Source organism: Dendrobium catenatum, unplaced genomic scaffold (genome assembly GCF_001605985.2).
Source record: "Dendrobium catenatum unplaced genomic scaffold, ASM160598v2 fragScaff_scaffold_923, whole genome shotgun sequence".
Taxonomy (NCBI): domain Eukaryota; kingdom Viridiplantae; phylum Streptophyta; class Magnoliopsida; order Asparagales; family Orchidaceae; genus Dendrobium; species Dendrobium catenatum.
The window spans coordinates 1,174,421-1,194,278 of NW_021319385.1; the positions used below are offsets into that span (position 1 = coordinate 1,174,421).

Below are 19,858 nucleotides of genomic sequence, written 5' to 3' on the forward strand. Positions count from 1 at the left end.
AATCAAAAATTGGGCCTTCAAATGGATGTTAAGTCCCAACCCGATCTAAAGTTGAACTAGTTTTCAAGTTACTAACCTCACCAATCAAAATCAAATCCATCAATTAAAAAACACAACCCAAAAATCCCACGTGTCTTAAACAATTTTATTTGATTCAAGCAACAACTTATGAATAACTGATGGTTAGGAGATGCCTCTTGACCATCATTTCAATTACGTCTAAATCACAATTGACCATATTGCGTGCTTTCAAACTATTTAGTAAAATTGATATGACTAAATTTTTGCTAGTAAACGAGTAGACATCGACCTCTGAAAGGGCTTTGGGCACACCCTTACATTTACATATTCTCTGGTTTGTGTGGGACACTTACAAAGAGGCAACCCATAATTGCTAATTTGGCTCTTTAGATTTTATGATTCAAATTTCATAGATTTTGATAAATTGGGTCCATTGATATACTTAGGATGATGAAATTTTGAGATCTTAATTGAATTTACCTCCATCTCCCAATCATTCCCCACTTATTAAATTCATATTTAACTATCAAGTTTGAACCTTTGTAATCGAAAGCACTCTCTGGTGAGCAAATGTGCCAATAACATGGTGATTTGCACCCATTGGAAGTTAGGGGAAAATCTGATTAAAACAAATTTAATTTAACTTAAGGAGAGCTGCTTCCTTGTTTTATCTCACGTACATCAAGAAGGTTCGAGGGTAGATTTGACCAATTTAGATATCATGTTTTGCTCCTATGGTTATCTTTTTCTAGATGGTTAAACTAGATGCTGAATTGAATAGAATCCAATAGTTTTTGTTGGCAAAAGGAAGCCTTTGATTTTCTTGTAGGCAAAGACAAAGCAATTCAAATTAATTGGTTACTATATAGGTCATTGCATCATCATTAGCCTTAACCTTAATGTTTTAAGATTACTCATCCTCAAATTTCATTCATTTGTGTTGATTGTTTCATGAGGTATAGTAACTCTATACTACATAAGCCTTTATAATAACTTCTAAGCATTTACTTTGGGCCTTTTTTCATTGTATTCCATTCATGTTAATATTTTGTGCTCACCTTATTAGTGCAACTATCACACTCCATCACATATATTAAAATCATATAAGCTTATTTTTCATTATTCATCTTCAATAAGTGTCCATCCATCTTCCTAATATAACCATTTCTAACTCTATAGCTAGTAATTTTACCATTGTTAACATTCTTGATTTTCTCGCTTGTTTTTTCCTTTTTAAGTGAACATTTTTTGTCAGCACTTGAATCTATATAACTTAGTTGTTTAAAAGAAAATTTAGAAAGTCTACCTTCAAATCTCGAGAACATTCTCTTACACATAATAGTCTTGTGTTGCTTACTTGCTTCTTCGTTTAAACTATCATAATTAACTCTAGCATTTATGTGTTTTATCTTTATTCACACTCTTTAGTATACAAAAAATTGAGGTGGTTAAATTTAACATTTTTAGGGATCGCTGATATTAACATGATATTGTTAAGCCTACGGTCCATATTACTCTCCCCCAAGTCCCAACATATAATTTACCACTCAAGATAAGCTTGATTTCCTATTTAACATAATCCTGAAGATATATAATTGGAGGATACACAGCTAAAATATTAAGATTTTTAATTTTATAATTGTTGAGGGGAGTTATGTCTACTTTTGATATGAGATAAGCAGTTCAATTTGGTTTCTCATTGGCATCTAAAACCTTTACTTTTACCTGCATACTTTTTGTTTACGATTATTTGGACGTTTATTTGGGTGTCATATTTGAATACCAAATAACGTGAGTTACAATGTATCAGCTAGAATTTTCAGGGAGAACATGGATTGTTTAGTCAACTTGTAGTTTTAGAAATATTGCTAATTGATTGATGACATCGATTTAGCTATGTGGGTTGTGCCCAGGGAAGGCTACCAAGCTGAAACCTCTTAGATACACTAAAGCCTAATCCATCTCAATCGTCTCTAGTGGAAAATGCTATATTTGTTGCTGGAGTCATAGTACTGTTCCTAAGTTGGGATATGCCTTGCTATTTACATGATGGAAAGTAATTATGACATGATATAAAAGTTTCTTGCTTATAGAAGAAATTTCAGTATAATACTTGACATATATGATAAAAACATGTATTCTTCGTGGGATTGTTTTCTTTAGAAATAGCACCTTTAAGATAGGTTTTTGTATGCAACTATGTCATATATATTTCCATCTTTGTGGTATTTTCTCGTGATTGAAAACTTCATTGATACCAGAAGTGTTCACCTTCATTTATTCTCGAACTCTTTGTTTTTTACAGGCCAATCTCTGGATTATCATTTTTAGCTACGTTGGGAACTACTTCTGGACTCATTATTTTTTCACGGTACTTGGAGCTTCATATACTTTTCCATCATGGAAAATGAACAATGTAAGGGGTTTTTCTTACATGAATTGTTATTTGACCTTCTGACTTTCTTTTTTCAAGGAAGCAGCTATGTTTGCTTCATATGTGAACCATAGGAAGGTGAAATTTGAAGATAATAGTTAAACATCATGGTGTTTGTTCTATTTTCATTTTGATACGCATAATTGTGTTCTCTGCAATGCTCACTTAACTGTTGTCAAGGGAGGGATTTGAGTGGTGAGGACAAATCAGCTTTTGTTCCTGAACGCACAACCAAAGATTACCTTTCAATTCCACTGATGTCTGCGTAGCTTGATATAATGGAACTAAACCTTTTTTATCCCCGTTTGTGTAAAAAAAAAAAAAAGGCTGAGAGATGTTGAGCAGAGTTGAGCCCATTTATTTTATAGTATTGCCCTTTCATGATTTTTTTTTTTTTGGGTAAACCAGGGGCCAAAGCCCATAAATTAGATAACAGAGTTTAAATTACAAGAACCTGAGATAGCAAAACGTAGATGAAAAACAAAATTATACACAAAGACAACATTAAGCAAAGAAGATGCTGGCAAAACAAAGACTCAGAAAAAAGGCCAAAAACAGATCCTCCAGAATAGACATGGAGAGCACATAATGCCCAGGCGGTGGCTTTGGTTGCCAGCCTCGAGTCCCACAGCAAACCACAAATAGAGCAGCCCTCTCAAAGCCTCCAGCCTGCATAGTATAAAGTCATGGTTTAGCCAGGTTGCCCCGAAGGCCATCCATGGCATCGAAATATTGTCCTTGCTCATCATCGTCTGATTGCACAGCAGATCCCTCCAATGCCAAATGTTGTCTTTGAAGTATACCCGAGAAATGATTGGCTGAATTTCCACAAGAAACTGGATAAAGCCAACAGCAAATTGGACAAAATCCCAAAAATTATCTTCCCAGGTCTGAAATGTGAAGTATAACCCAAAATTTAGCCAGAAATTGCTCCAGCCGCCACCATAATTTTTCCATCCCAAAAAGGTCCACCCAAAAACCTCCCATAAGATTCCAGCAGAAGGGACGAAATAATGAGGGAGCAAAAAGAAATGCTTTGAATAACACCATCTTCCAATAGACCGAACAGCCAGCATAATCCTCCAGTCATCCCAGAATTTCTTTAAAATGCTCTTTAATAGAGTCATAATGCCTCCAATTTTTAACTTTAGCCACAATAGCAAAAATAATAACTCTTTTAAGCTCATCCGGGGATCTCCAGACCGCAGAAAATCGTCTGTTGTTTCTTTCTCTCCACAGGTAATACACCAAAACAGCCACCATAAAATAACAGAAATTTTTATCAGCTCTAGTGAAGTTACGGTAGCTCCCAAAGCTATCAAATACTTGTATCAGATTTGGCCTCAAATAAAATTTCCCCAAATGAGGAAAAAGAGCAATGAGAAGAGAAAAAGGGTAATCACATTCAAAATAAACGTGAGAATGCGTTTCAAAGTTGCCGCGACAAAAAGAGCATTCAGGGTTAGCTGGGATACCCCTCAAATTTAACAAATCAGCCATCTTAAGTTTTCTTTTAACAGCCATCCAAGAGAAAGAGGCATACCGAAGAGCAAAACCTTTATGCCAAATAAACTTAAACCAAGAAACATCCTCTAAATTGGAATGAAAATACTCAGAAAAATGTTTGTTGGATGGGTTGGGAGTAATGTTCCGAGAATTCCAGGACAGCACAGGACATTCCCCCAAAATCACTTTACTGTTGATAATAAGCTTAACCGATTCCGGAATGAACTCCGGCAGAGTCCAACAGTTATGAGCAATATAATCCCCAACCCAATGATGGGAGTTACAATTAAGATCCATCAAATCAGCCACAGTGCTATTGTTACACCAGGGATCCCAAAAGAACGAAAGTTTGGAGTTTTTATGAACCGAGAAAGAAACAACAGGCTTGATAGCCACCGCAGTTTTGCAAAACAATTTCCAAAATTTAGAAGCAGTATGAGGAGGAGGCTTCCAAGGGGAGTGAAACTTCTCCCTGAACCAAGAGCCGATTAAAGAGCTATGATTATTTATTCTAAAAATGAAGGAGCAAGCCATATTGTAATAAAGAGAGTCAAAAGATGCTAGCCCCAGACCACCCTTTCTCATAGGCATAGTAACCGACCTCCAAGAGATAATGTGCATTTTTTTATCCAAAGTATTCCCAAAGAAAAGAAACTTGGAGCAAATTCTAGACAAAAATTTACAACAAACTTTAGGTATGATTGCTCCTCTAATCCAGTACGCAATCGTACTAGCAATAGTGAATTTGAGGTATTGCACACGACCTGCAAAAGAAAGGAATTTAACTTTCCAACCCGCAAGAAGAGTAGAAATTCTACTGAGGAGGGGTTGGAAGTGAGAGAATTTGAGGTTGTAAGAGGAAATTGGGATTCCCAAATATGTAAGGTTGCGTTCAACATGATTAATCCCCAGAATATCAGTAATTTGCTGCACATCAATAGAATTCTTCGAGAAAATAATGCTGCTTTTAGTAGGATTAATGACAAGACCCGAAGACTTAGAGAAGTGATCAAGAACATCAACCAGAGCTCTTGCATTATCCACAGTGGCTAAACCAAACACCAAAAGATCATCAGCATACATTAGGTGGCTAGCCTTAAAAATTTGATGCTGCATCCCCAAAAAAGAGTGATTCTCCCTGCAATCCAAGCTAGAGGAAAGGCCATCCATAACAATGCAGAAGAGGAGGGGGGAAAGAGGACAACCTTGCCTCAATCCAGAAGAAGATTTAAAGAACCCTTCCAACGAACCATTCAGACAGATAGAAAAGTAAACATCAGTAATGCAAGCATTAATCCAAGAGATAAATAAACTAGGGAACCCCTTCTGCTTAAGCCTGTTGATCAAAAAAGGACGAGAGACCGAATCGAAAGCTTTTTTAATGTCCACCTTGGCACAAAAATAATTTTTATGCCTTTTGAATTCTCTTAACAGTTCGGAAGCAAGAATGATATTGTCAGTAGAGCATCTCTTGGTAATAAAACCCGATTGGCTTTCATGAATGATAAAAGGAAGAATACTTTTCAACCTATTAGCTAAAATCTTAGCTACAATTTTATAGAACACATTGCATAAAGAGATTGGACGGAAATCAGAGATGGAGTTGGAATGAGTACCCTTAGGAATGAGAGTAATAGCCGTTGCTTTAGCACCTTTAGGCATCTGCCCAGAAGAGAAAAAGTGCTTGATAGCTCTGCATAAGATAAAACCAGATAAATGCCAAGTTTTTTGATAGAAGCCAAAGGAGAAACCGTCCGGACCCGGAGCAGAAGAAGGCACCCCTTCAAACGCAACCCTTTTAATCTCATCATTAGAAACCGGCAACACCAGGCCCTCCAAAAGATGAGAAGGAACCAAATTACCTACAGGCAGATTATGAGAGCTTTCAAAGATCGGAGTAGGAGCATTGAAGAGATTCTGGAAGTGATTAATAAGAGCTTTTGAAATGTCATCATGAGAAGAAAGAACCCCATCGGGGGTAGTAAGCTCTTTAATCACATTTCTGTTCTTCCTTGACTTGATCTTGGCATAAAGAAAACCAAGATCATCCTCACCTTGGGTTAGCCAGTAGGCTTTAGCCCGTTGAGAAATCCATGAGTACCAAGCAGCTTGAAACATAGCCAACTTCTCACTTGTTTGCTTAAGATGAGAGTTCAAAACAGAATTCAAAGGATCCTTTTGAATATCAGTGAGGCAATTGAAATGGGCATTTTTTAACTCAAGAATACTGTTAGAAATAAAGTTAGAAGAATTCCAGGTCTTCCCCCTAATATCATTTTTAAGAGATCTCAAGCAGTCATAGAAGACCGCAATAGGGCTAGCAATAACCGGTTTATCAAATGCTCTTTGAGTTAAGTCCCCAAACTCATCAAAATTGGTCAAAAAGTCTTTAAACATGAATCTAGAGGCAGATTTCCTGAAAAGAGAAGCATTAAGAATCAGTGGAGCATGATCAAAACCAGAAAAAGTGTCCACTTTATAAAATGCCGTAGGAAAGGAGTCCAGGAAGGCAGAATTGGTCAACATTCTGTCCAACTTGATATGGATATGATCATCACTCCTTTGATTAAACCAAGTGAAAAATAACCCAACAGAAGCAAGGTCTTGCAATCCAACATCAAAAACAAAATTGTTAAGTTCACCCAATCTATCATTAGCAACTGGAATACCACCAGCTTTTTCCCCACCAAACCTAAAACAATTGAAGTCACCCATAATAATCCACGGAGAGTTCAAATTAGAAGAAATGTTGAGAAGATTTTTCCATAACACTTTCCTCTCTTCCACAGTATTGGCAGCATAGACAACCGACATGTAGAAAGGAGGAAAGGAACCAGCACCAACCAGACCGTGGATCAGTTGTGAAGAGGAGAAAGATGGAGTAAAATTCACGTGAGCATCATCCCATTTAACCCAAATTCTACCAGGCGTAGAATGGTTAAATTTATCACAGCATTTCTCATTCTCAAACAAGGAATGAGAGAAGGAGAACCAAGGGTCAGAAACAGAAGAGAGAGTAACCTTAGCTTCCAAAACACAAAGAAGCTTAATGTTGTGGACAGCAATGAGATCCTTACAATACTTGACTTTGATGGGATTGTTAAATCCCCGTACATTCCAAGCAGCAATAGGAGGCATGGACATGATTATTTGTAAGGTTTGGCCTTTTTGGCCGTCTTAGGTTTGGACTTTCCTTTTTTGGATGGTGATTTAGACTGAATAGAGACCTTGGTAGAGATAGAAGAAGTAGCAGGAGAGCCTTTAAAATTTATCTGTTTTGCCGAGATGTTCCCTTCCATATTTTGGGAGGAAGAGAAATCCTCTTCACAAATGTGATTACCATCAGGATTCTCAACCCGAGTGACCTCAGCAATAGGTTCCTCTACAGGAAGAGAGCCAAAGCTATTAGCAAGAATAACCATAGGCGGTAACAAATTGGCATGGTTACTATGGAACGTAGAAGATGAGGAAGCAGCTTGAGGAATGTTGAGGTTGGGCAAAGGAGGGTTAGTTAGAATAGGGTCGGATGGTAAAGTTTTAGAGCAATTGACAAGAGGAGGATCAAGTGCTGAAGGCGTTGAGGTCACGGCAATATCAGCCGTAGGAGGTAGAACAGTTTGGACATTAGAGTCAGAAGAATGGAGGATCAACTGAGCCGAAGGGGGTAAAGAGGGGGCATTAGGTTTGCTACGAGAAGGAGGCCTGTGAGATTTAGTTGGATTGCGGCTTTTGCTTCTACCCCTAAAAACAGCTTTAGGAGGAAGAGTCGGCTTAGGGGAAGGGTTTTTGGGACAAAGCGCAAAATTGTGAACCAGCGATCCACAACCCTCACATTTACTAGGTTTCCAGTCATACACAACCGTGAGATTAAGATCCACTCCATCAATTTCCATCGGAATAATCTCCGGCAGTTCCGAATCTTTATCCACTTTGACACAAATTCTCACAAAGGTAAGTCTAGTTCTCTTAGCAGTCAAAGTATCAACATATAGAGGTTCACCAACGAAACTAGCAATTTTTGAAATACCTGTCGGAGTCCAGAGGGCAAGAGGTAGATTGAGCACCTTAATCCACAAGGGAATCGAAGCAGACTCATCTCTCCTAGGCTGAAATTTGGGATTCCAGCGCTGCAGGATGAAGGATCTTCCGAGGAGGAACCACGGACCACCCGACCACACCAAGTCGTAATCTTCCACCGCAGTAAACTTCAACAAGAAGAAGTCGTCGGCCAAGGAGAGAAGAGAAAGCGATCCTTTCAATTTCCACACCTTTTCCATCGACGCCAGAAGCCTTTCGTAATATGGGCGAGGACCCAAGGAATAACCAACAAGGGAAAAATTCCAAATCTCTTTTCCTTCATTAAGCTCATTAGGAACAAATGAAAGCTTTTTAGCAGGTTTAACTAAGGTCAAAGGCCAATCATCGCGAGAAGAGGAGGGCGCCGCAAGATTGCTAGCATAGGAGATCGGGGGAAGAATCGGTGAAGCCCCAAGCAGGGAAGAACCATTTAGTGGCGGAAAATCAGATGGAAGGAGCGCCATTCCGGCCGGAGGCCGGAGCAGAGGAGGAAAAACACAACGCCTCCAAAACAAGCGAAACCCTAGCGGAGCTTCAGTCTCCAACTCAGATGTTTTGTTTTATTAATTACCCCCTTTCATGATTAGAACAACAGGTTTTACATAAATGTATGCTTATATATATATATCCATGTACATGATATTTTTTACTCATCTCATATAATAAGTGTAGTTATCTTTCATATACTCATGCAAAGAAGATTTAAACCTAACCTGCTACATATCTTTGTGCACTATGGTATGAGTTTTGCTTTTGAATTCCTTTATGTATCTTATGTTGACGGCAATGATGATGATAGAATGAGGCAGGAAGTTTCTTCCAGTTTGATTGCGTTTATTTCATAGTTTATATATGAAGATCAGGATGTGTTAAAACTTGACTAGAGTTGGTTATATCCTAAACTAACATGTGTTTTTTTTTATTTGGTGTGATAGGTACCTCATACAACATTTCTTCTCACTCATGTTTGCTTCCTATTTTACCACATGGTATCAAATTTAACACTCCGTAGACTCCGCCACTCTATCACAGATTTGCCACCATCAATTCGGTTTGTCACTGAAGCTGCGTGGATTTTAGCCCTGTCTTATTTCATAGCATACTTGGAGACGTTGGCTATTTCAAATGTATGTCTTAGCATTTTCATTCCATTTCTTTCATGATGTTCTGTAATCCATTCCATTATTTTAAATGTTGAGAAGCTTTTGTTATATAATATTTTCTAATGGATAGGTAGTGAGATTTTGAAAATATTTCCTGTATCTTTTTGTCTTGTAAACTATGATGATTTTGAACCGTCCATGGAATTTGACTTGGCTTGCTGCATCTTAAAGATTGACGTTACTGCTAATTTTGCCAGTTCCCTATAATGTGCTAAAAGATACTGATGGCTTCAGTGGTATCAGAAATAGTAAGGTATTATTATACTAATCCGTCAGTTTGATTAGCTGGTTAGGGCTGTTTCAATTAATATCCTAATTATTAGTGTAGCGATCATTTCAAAATTATCTAGCAATGATATATAAGATAAAACATGTTGAAACATTAGATTGAACGTGATGCGGACATCCAACCGTCCATGCCTATCCGAGGAGGAGCTAAGATTAACGGCCGTGATCATCCTATGTTATTTTAAATTTTTATTTGTAATTTTTATTTTAATTATGCATTTTCCGATTTTACCCTTACTTAAGGGTCTAATCTTATGTAAGCCTTACGGGCATGATCGTCTTATTGTAGTTTTTTTTTTAAATTTATGAGGCCTATATATAGAGGCCCTTACCAGTGTATTGGTATGATGGATTATTAAGAAAATATATTTGTTTTGCACTTTTGTTCTTTGGGAGGACGTTAGTGGAAATCCCTATGGAGGGAATTGTGGTTTCCATCAGCCGCATGATGGGTCCGGGCTCGTGGCTTGAAGTCCCTTGGTGAAGGGCATCGTATCAACCGTCAGTCTTCGAAAGAGTCAAAGGCTCGTGTTTCTATCTCTTTTTTCTTTGTTTTGTTTTTCCTTATTTCCTTAAACCACCACCTCCTCAAGCCCTTCATCAAGGCGCCGATCTTCTCACCTCCATAACCTCCACACCATCGGCCTACACTATCCCCTCTCTTCCTCCTCCCTCCCCATGGCCGAAATCCACCATGGCTTCCCCCAACCGCCGGCCACCTCACTCTTGCCCTCTTGATGATGATTTTAATCATCATTAACAATTACCTTAATTAGTCCACTTATTTCGGGAGAGAATTTAATCTAATTTGAAAATCAAATTTGGATTTCAAATACTTTCCTAAATTAGCATTTTCAAATTATGAAAGTTTTCAATTTGAGTCTAATTTAATATTAAATTAAAATTGAATTATTTATTCTCTTCCCTAAAGTGAGGATTTAATAACCCTAATTCCCAATTAATTTTTTTAATTGATTACCCTCCTTGGTAATTAATTTTAAAGAGGATTTAATAACCCTAATTCCCCTAACTCATATTTGAATTTCAAATTCTTTTCCCACATTTAATTAAATCTAAAATTAATTTCATATTGTATACTCTTTCCATAACCCCAAACCTAGACCCCACAAACCCTAATTCCCTCCACACTTGGCCGGCCCTCTTGCCTTCCCACCTTCTTGGTATTCCTCTCATCCCATGGGACCTCTTGCATGAAAACAAATCAAGCATCTTCCCTCCGGACGTTGGTGGATCATCGGCGTCTACACAGCCCCTCCTTCGGCTAACTTTCGTTGGATCTCTACCCTGGCTTCTTCTTCTTCGTGGTGGCATCTTCCGGATTGTGGTGATTCTTCTTCCGCTAACCCTTAAAGAATGTGAGTGAGGGAAACTCGAGGTGAATTCTCTCTTTGTTACATGGTGAATTGTTCGTTTGTTGCACTACTTGTTTTCATTATAATCTTTATATTTTGAGATCTTGTCTTTTATTGTGTGGTTACTTACCTTATCAATTTAAACAATTTTAAATTTGTAAAATCTTTTCAAAGTGAAACATTAAGTTTAAGTTGCGACGCCTAATTCAATTGTTATAAATTTCTATGTGCAATTCCTATGTGGTTTCACATCAGAACATGTTGGCATATATTATCCTTACATAATATTGTTTTGATTGTATTTATTGTTTAGAATGTGATGCTGCCTTTAACTTTTAGTAAGAATGTCTTAATACACTATCAGTTAAGTTGCTAGTTATATCTGCCCATGGTATTCTGGAAATCTCAATGTGAACCAGTAATACCTACATGCTTAAAATTCATGGATTTGATTAACTTGCATGATAATTAGGTGAATTGAATATATTTGGAACATATGATTAGCTTACATGTGTTGCTAGTGAATTTGTTATTGTATGACATTTACTAATCTTTTATGGTGGTCTAGAAATTTCTTATTCCATAAAGGAAAACAGATTCTTAGTGCCCTTATTATTGTATCTTCACACATTTTTTGTATTGAGCGTCTGTACTTTTTATAGGTCTATTGTAGAACACTTCCCGTTACAAGTACTGCTATCCTTAGAATTTTTTTTTGCCGTAATGATGGTACCAAATAACATGATGTAGAAGTATCTCCGAGTTCGATGATGATGCACCACAAAATTGTCATCAAATCAAAAATGAAAGTAACCACAAAAAGAAATCAAGATTTATTTGATTTGGCTTCAATGAAGATTGTCCATAGGAGAGGAAGGAGGATCCAATATACTAGAAAAACATATAAGCTGCAGTCAGCGTACAAATTGTTTCACGACTAGGCCCGAAGGTTCGAATTAATGGGGCGACAACAAATGATGAGACAGTTTATTAAATTTTGAATCACTAACTAGTTCCAATACACATAAAGCCATAAACTTCAAAATTTTAAAATCAAATGCTATAAATATCTTTCTCATGGAGCATCGCACCTACGAGAACATTCTCTTCTATTCTACTCATTTTAAGCTTTTGAATAAATCATGTGTTCATTCATAAATATAGAGTGAGTCATAAAAGAACTCAGTGAACATATCATGTTTTTATATTATAGTAACACAAGCTATTGAGAATAATATGCATGCTCAATTTAATCATAAAAAATTTCTAAAAAAATTATTTTAAACGTATCCATCAATATTATGCATATTTTATATATTTATCATTTTTTTGTAAATAGTACAACCGTTACAGGATACACCGTCTAAAATAGTACTAATGAAAGTACTTGATGTAGAACCAAGCTAGCCATGATTGGACAATTCAAAATTTGAAATTTAATTTCAGATTTAAATGTTTGGAGAGGAGGGAAAAGTTTGAATTTGAATATTCTCCACGTGGGCCGACCCCTTGATGGGGATTTAATGCGGTGATTTAGAGAGGTTGCTATGTTTGAAAATTTAAATTAGGAAAGGAGATTTAAAGTATCTCCTTTTCAAAATTTAAATTAATTTGAATGGTGAGGTCTTTCCTAATTTAACCCATCTATTTTCGGAAACATAATTTTAAATTTTAAAGTATTAAAAATTTGATTTGAGAACTTTGATTTTGAATTGGGAGGGAAGCAAATTCAAAATTTTTGAAATTAATTTCAATCGAAAGGGTGGAGGTAATTGGGGAATTGATGGTTTAATTGTGGGAGGGTTAATGGGTCTCCTAATTAGAGGAGAGAGAGGAAGAGGGAGAGGCCAAGAGGGGAAGGGGAGGGGCCCACATGCATTAAAGAATATTGGAGGAGATTAGGAGACTTAATTGAGTTTCCAATCTAAGTAAATTTAAATTAGGAAAGATAATTCAATACAAATTATCTCTCCAATTTAAATTCAAATTTAAAAGGCTTTGATTGGAGGGACTTTCTTAATATAAATCATCATATTTTATGAAAGAAAATTTATTCTTCCTAATTTAAAACGTGTTATTAATGGAAAGCATCAATTTGGGGATTCGAAATTTGGAGGCAAACGAGGGATATTGTGGCCGGCGGCTTGGAGAAGGGGAAGAGTTTTAGGATTTGGGCAGGCCACTAGAAAGAGGAGGGGTTTTGAACAGGCGGTTGGGAGGAGGAGAGGAGTGATTTTGGGTGTGGGGATTCAACCAAGAGAGAGAAGAGAGGGCGGGGTTCGGCCTAGGGCTAAGGTGGGGAATTTTGGCCAAGGGAGGGAGAGGGGAGGAGGCAGCTGGCGCCTAGGGAGGAAGGAGGGGAAGTGGCAGAAAAGATAAACTACGAGCCCGGACGCTTCCTGCGATTGATGAGTAATGCTTTTCCCTTACCTAGGGACTTCAAACCACGAGCCCAGACGCTTACTGTGGCTGGTGGGTAGTATGTTTCCCGCACATAGGGACTTCAACTCTAATAAAAATTCTGAAAGCTCTTAAGAACAAGATTGCATAAATTTTCTTCTTAATAATCATCCATCCCCTCAAAAGAAAAGGAGGGGCTATAAATAGTCAAAATTCAATAATAAGGAAATGACAAAAGTGCCCCTGGGATCACATAGGCCTACTACCTCAAGTGAGGGTAAAATTGAAAAAATGTATAAATAAATCAAAATATAAATAATTACTCAAAATAAAGTGGTACAATCATGACCATCGATCTTCGTCTCCTCATCTGATAAACTTTCACGGTCGGATATCCTCATCAGTACTCCTTTTCTATTTATTTATTTTTTTTTTCATTTACGTGTATGGGTACATTGCTCTCTTAGCCAATACTATAATTGGGTGTGTTTGATGGGGGCGGTGGAGTAATCTAAAGAATTGCGAAAATGATTTAGGGTTCTATCAATCCCTAAACAATGCTTAGATTTTTTTTTATATAAAAATAATAAAAATTCTACTTAATATATGTAAGTACATGTGTCAAATCAAGTAATATAATAATAGACTAGAGTATCGATCCCATGAGGAAGAATGTTTACTTGCAAATACTAGTACTGTTTAACTATAACAATTATCCTACTCAATTAAAATAAGTTTTGATAGAGATTCAATCACTATTTTTAAAATAAAAAATAATTAAATAAATTACTATTTGGATAAATTATTTTGAATTGATGGATGTAAATATAATATATTTCATAGTGCTTATATTTAATATTAATGTTATTCAAAGCATATGCATCATCGACCGCTCAGCCAAGCATGAAGAGACAAATGACAAATTAAACTTTTCCAATCTCAATATCACTCTAAACTCCCATAGTCTGTCACCTTATGAAAATCTTAGAAGAGTAAGTAAAGTGTGTACTATTAAAATCCTCTTATAACAATTAATCTCTATAAATTTGATACATGATAAACACTATGCCTATGATTGCATCATACCAATCCAACATACATGGTTGTGCCTACTTTCTTATTCCTAGGCTCCACATTACACCTGATATTAACTACACATATATCCACTATGTGTATTAAATGAAGACCTGGTATATTGGAAGTATCATGAAATAATTGATGAAGAGAATTCATTAGCATTCCATATTTTATGTACACCATCAATCAAAAACTAAAAAATTTAGTCATACATGAAGAACAAGTGAAGCATATTCATTTTCATTAATTGCACAAAAGAAGGAAAGTACATAAGAAAAGATATCATCGGAAGTTCAATGATCTCCTTCACACTCCTTGAATTTACATAATTGTTTCTACAAATATAAAGCCAAACACTATAATGGAATGTATCTTCTACTTCTCTGAATTTCCTTAGTTGTTACTCTTAAGGAAAAATAGAGAAGCACTATAAAGACTGAAATTAAACAAGTGACTGAACTCCTATACTAGCATTACAAATGGACTATTTATAGAAAAACGCATAAAACGGATTCTGGCGCCGCGACGCTAAAGGGTTTCCTCTACTGCTGCGCTTGCTGGCATGGACCCACTGTTTAATGAGTCAACGTGTCGCTTTGATGACAAATTGTGACTTGAATAGTTACAACTGTAGCGTCGTGGCGCAACTGACAGCTGTGTGCTGCGTCGTCCACGTGGCTCTCCCGTGACTTAGTGGCACTGGAATTTGGCGCCATGGTGCTGTGCATACAGAGACTGGGCTTTGCCTCGCTGACTCCTCCATCGCTACAACGATGGGATAGTTGGCTAGGCTTTGCGGTGCTGACTCCTCCGATGTTGCAACGCTGTCAAATAGAGAATGGGTCTGTCATGTCTATATTTGGTGCTCCGTCAGTGTCAATGATGGCGTCACGGCTGTATTGAATCTGACGCCGTGGCACTATAGTACTATACCATACTTGAAAGTTTTGTCCATTTCCAATTTTTTCTTGCACTAACACAACTAAAACACTACATTTTCACTGATAAATTAACATATAAACCATAACATTATTTACACTTATTAGTACTACATTAGTTAACATTAGGGGTGTAAGTGAGCTGAGCTACTTACGAGCTGGCTCGAGCTCGACTCATTTATAGGCTCGCGAGCTGGGCTTATCAAGCTCACGAGTCGAGCTCGAGTTCGAGCTTGATGAGGCTCGGCTTGTGAGTCGTCTCAAATATTTTTTAAGATTTTTTTAAAAATAAAATAATTAATATTTTTATTAAATTTAAATCTTAAAAGAAAAGTTGTTGTAAGTTTAAGAAAAATGTTAAAGCTGTACCTATAGCCTACATTGCAATAGTTTTCAAAATTATAATATTAAAGCTACAGTTGTTTTATCCACCAGAAAAAGTAAAACATCTTTTTTAATATATATTAAAGCTGCAAACCTGCAACAGTGTCCAAAAAAATGCAAGATAACTTTTGTTATCCACAGGATGAAGTAATGGTTCGTCTATTTTGTATCTATTTTGTTGCATGCGGACAGACGAGTGCCTCAAGGACTCTGCCCCTCTGCAATGTTGATGGCCCGCTGGTTCAGGAATTGGGTGAAAAAATGGCGAATGGTGGGCGGAAAACTTAAATCGAGCGGCTCGACGAGCGGCTCGAAGGATTATTTCGGTGTCTTGAGTCGAGCTTGAGCTCAATTTTTGAGCTTGACTCAAGTTCGAGCTCGGTATTTGACTCACGAGTCGAACTCTAACAACTCCTGACTCGCGCTCGACTTGACTCGTTTACACCTCTATCCTCTAATCAACATGTACATGCAAACAGATCTATCTTAACCAATTCATTCATATAACATTCATTTATTTTTTATGAAAAAAAATGAATCACAACATATCACTTATCATCCATGCCAGTATGAACAATCATTGAATATGGGAAAATAAAAATATGTTTTAGCTTGCAATAATAACTAAATAAATAATATCTTTCCATGCTTTTGATTTAGAAGAAAATAAAATCATTATTGTAATTAAAAGACATAAGTACTCACGTTGATTCATATTTTTTAAAGTTCCGCTCTCACTCCTTACTTTGATGTCGATAAGTTTAACACCTTTAAAATTATTTGCAAACTCTCTTATTAAAGTTTTTAAATATTAGTTAACATCAGATAAATTTCTAATTTAATTATCATATGTGATTGAGTTTTAAATTTTATATATATTCATATCTCTATATTTATCACTAAAATTAAATGTGATATTCATAACCTAATTATTAAATAATCTTTTAAATAAACTTCTATTCTTTTACTTACCCTCTCCTCTTATAAATCTATTTTATTATTATTTTAATTAATTTACAATTTATTTCCTATAAATATATTGAACTTGCATGATGAAATTGGCTTATAAATCATTAATTATTTCAATAATTTACCTTAAAATCTTATTATCATGCTAAATTAAATTTAATTTCATAAATAAATTTAATGGCATTTCCAAATTCTAATTAATTTTGAGATATTCTTGATTCGCTTCATCCAGTTAAGCCAAACGAACGAAAGGAACGAACAAAGGATCGAAGCCTACCGGTGAGAAGAACACGAGCCAATTTCTATTAAATTTATATAATATGGTTGGAGACCATTTTGGTCCTTCATAAAGAATCAAACGACTATTTTAATCCTTTTCTCGTTATACATATGTGGCATTATATATATTCTATACAATAACAACAATGATAACAAGCCTTTATCCCACTACGTGTGGTCGGCAACACGAATACTTTTTTCTCCATTGTGTCTTGTTAAGAGTCAAATTCTCATTTAAATTTAATTAAAAAAAATGTCATTTTTAATACTTTTTAGTTTTTAACCAAGTCTTTTTAGATCTGCATCTACCTTTCTTAGCATTGGCCAAATTTAAAATATCTACTTTCCTAACTAGGTCATTGGAATGCCGACGTTTATGAGACCAAATCATCTAAGGCGACTCTCTCTAATCTTATCTGCCATTGGAGCTACTCCAACATTTTCACTTTTATACTTGTTTAGTATTTTGTCTCTAAGTGTAAAGCCACTCATCCACCCGAGTATCCTCATCTTTGTAACACTTAGCATAATTTTATGCTTTCTCTTTTAATGGTCGCTATACATGTTATATATTTGATGTAAGTAGTCATTTTGAGTTATACTTCAAGTTGAATTAATCTAAATTAGAGCAAGTTGGGGCAAACTTAAAATTAATTTCAATCCTTGAGTCGAGTCGATTTTGAGTCAAGTTATATTTAAAGCTTATTTCGAGTGTATCTTGAGTTTCTAGCTTTTTTTAGCAAGTCTTATTGAAAAGATTTGCACATGTACGCTAAAGGGTTGAAAAATAAAAATACACCCTTATAACATGCAAAGATAAGATAAGTAATTCTCAAGGATTATGTCTGAAAATTGTTAGTTTAATGGTAATATTGGATATAAGTTATGGAAAATGATTTACATTGAATAATTTCAACTCCTCAAATGACACTTGGTAGTGAATGGATATTGAGGATTCATAAAGCCAACCCCAAATTGTTGGGATAAATCTAATCCTGCTGATGATACTATAGTTAGCATTATTTAAACTGAAAGGACAGTGAATCTCTTCTATCTTAAACCTTTTTCTGTTATTTTATTTTGTATGATTGGTAATTCGATTTGATTATGCTTGATTTCATAAGCTTATCTGATACGCACATTAAGATCCTTCAATTGTTCTGAATGTTGCAGTTTCCTTATTATGACTTTGTTGACCGGGACTCAATGTACAAAATTGGATCGGTATTTTATGCTATTTATTTTCTGGTCAGCTTTCCCATGTTTGCAAGGTAAGTGGTTGAATTTTATGGATGTCATTATTGTTATTATTGACATTATCCAAGAATTTAAGGAATTATGTATGCTTATGAAGTGTTGTCTTTAGAATGTCATCTTTTTGGGTGTTGTCTACTCTACTGTTAATTGTAAAGACAGTAAAGTATCAATGAAATTCTAGAGGTTAGATGTAGTCACCGTTGTGGCAAATGGGAAGGTTTTCAGCAGTTTACTTACTGTTTTAGAATGGGGATCTTACTGTTTTAGAATGGGGATCAAACGGTCAAGGGAGACGCAGGTGCTGCTTCTTAGGACACTATTTTGACGTGTGCTTTTGGTCTTTTGCTTGAATGTGTTTTGAAGTTTTATTCTTGTGTCGAGTTTTCGTGAGTCAGGGCGGTGCTGGAATTAGTCTGAATTAGGCCAGTGCAAGTCAGTTTGAACTGGTTACTTGTTCAAATTAGCATTATCATCATTACCCTTTAATAACTAATTTGAAGTAATTTTACATAATAAATCAACAACGGCGAACCTCGATATCGAGCATTGAAGTTAGTAACTTTAATAATAGAATACCTTAGAAGTAGAACAAATATTTGCATTAAAAGCTCATAATGATTGTGATAACCGGTTTAGGCTGGGCCAGTTCAACCGAACCGGCCAGCCTTCTATTAATAGCCGCGACCCCAACAGAGGGACTGACTTTGCTGTTCGCGAAACAGGGAGAGGAGCGGACTGTCGGTTGCGTACGGGAGAGTGAGGTAAGTTCGTTTTTTTTTTCCAATTTTAACAATCGATCACGTTAAAGGATGAGAATAATCAACTCATTTTTCATTCCCTCAGTTAAAGGAGTGCTAATTTTGGAGAATTTACAACGAACGAGAGGAACGACCGAAAGGGGAAGAAGGAAGAAGTTTGTGGTATTTTTCTTTCCAAAATTTGTATAAATTCCCTTCTTTTATTTCATCTAAAGCAAACGATATTCCTTGAAGGAATAGAGGGGATTGAAATCAAGGAGAGAGAATTTTGGAAGAGGAAGAAGGATTATTGGGAGATTTGGAAAATACCATTGTAAGTAATTTCTGTTATGAAACTATTCTTAAGTTTTATTAGATAAAGCAAGTTCATGAAAACTTTATTGGTTGATGTTAGAGATTTGGAGAGAGGTTCGAGGTTGTTCCCTATGCCGAAGACTTGAAAGGTTCAAAGTGGGTAATTATAATTATGAAATTCAAAATTTAGTATTATTCTTTTGCCTTCAAAGTTTTATTTTAAAGACATAGGGAACAACCTATATGCTAATGTGTGAAATGTTGAAAAATTAAATGCCTAAATAGTTGTAAATATTATTGCAACAGAAAACGAAAGAATCAAGTAACATAAATGAAATTAAGTATATGAATGAAAAAGAATACATGCACGTATTAAGAAAATATGCAAACAAAGAAAATGACATATGAAAATGAAAAAATAAAAATGTTCAAGATAAATGAAAAAGAAAGGAAAATGATATGTATGAAAATTTCAGGAGTTCACCCCCTTATGGTACTGGCTGGGGACGCCATACTCGTGCACATAAAAAGGAAAAGGTCTTGGAAATGGAAAAGGAAATAACTGGAAAAGGTTATACCTTTGGGTACTTTAAGACGGTGCTCCTGTACAAATCAAATGAGAAAAAGGAAATATTAAAGT

At 35.8% G+C, this 19,858-nt stretch overlaps 1 protein-coding gene across 4 annotated transcripts in view; it reads left to right on the forward strand.

Annotated features, from left to right (window-relative positions):
• The window catches only part of LOC110108578 (cycloeucalenol cycloisomerase), a 47,119-nt gene that overhangs the window by 16,866 nt on the left and 10,395 nt on the right, over nucleotides 1-19,858 (forward strand). For all 4 annotated transcript variants that reach the window (XM_020839270.2, XM_020839268.2, XM_020839271.2 and 1 more), the window contains exons 5-7: nucleotides 2,327-2,437; nucleotides 8,974-9,165; nucleotides 18,083-18,180. In XM_020839270.2, the coding sequence (XP_020694929.2) occupies nucleotides 2,327-2,437; nucleotides 8,974-9,165; nucleotides 18,083-18,180 (401 nt within the window). The remainder of the gene's footprint in view (nucleotides 1-2,326; nucleotides 2,438-8,973; nucleotides 9,166-18,082; nucleotides 18,181-19,858) is intronic.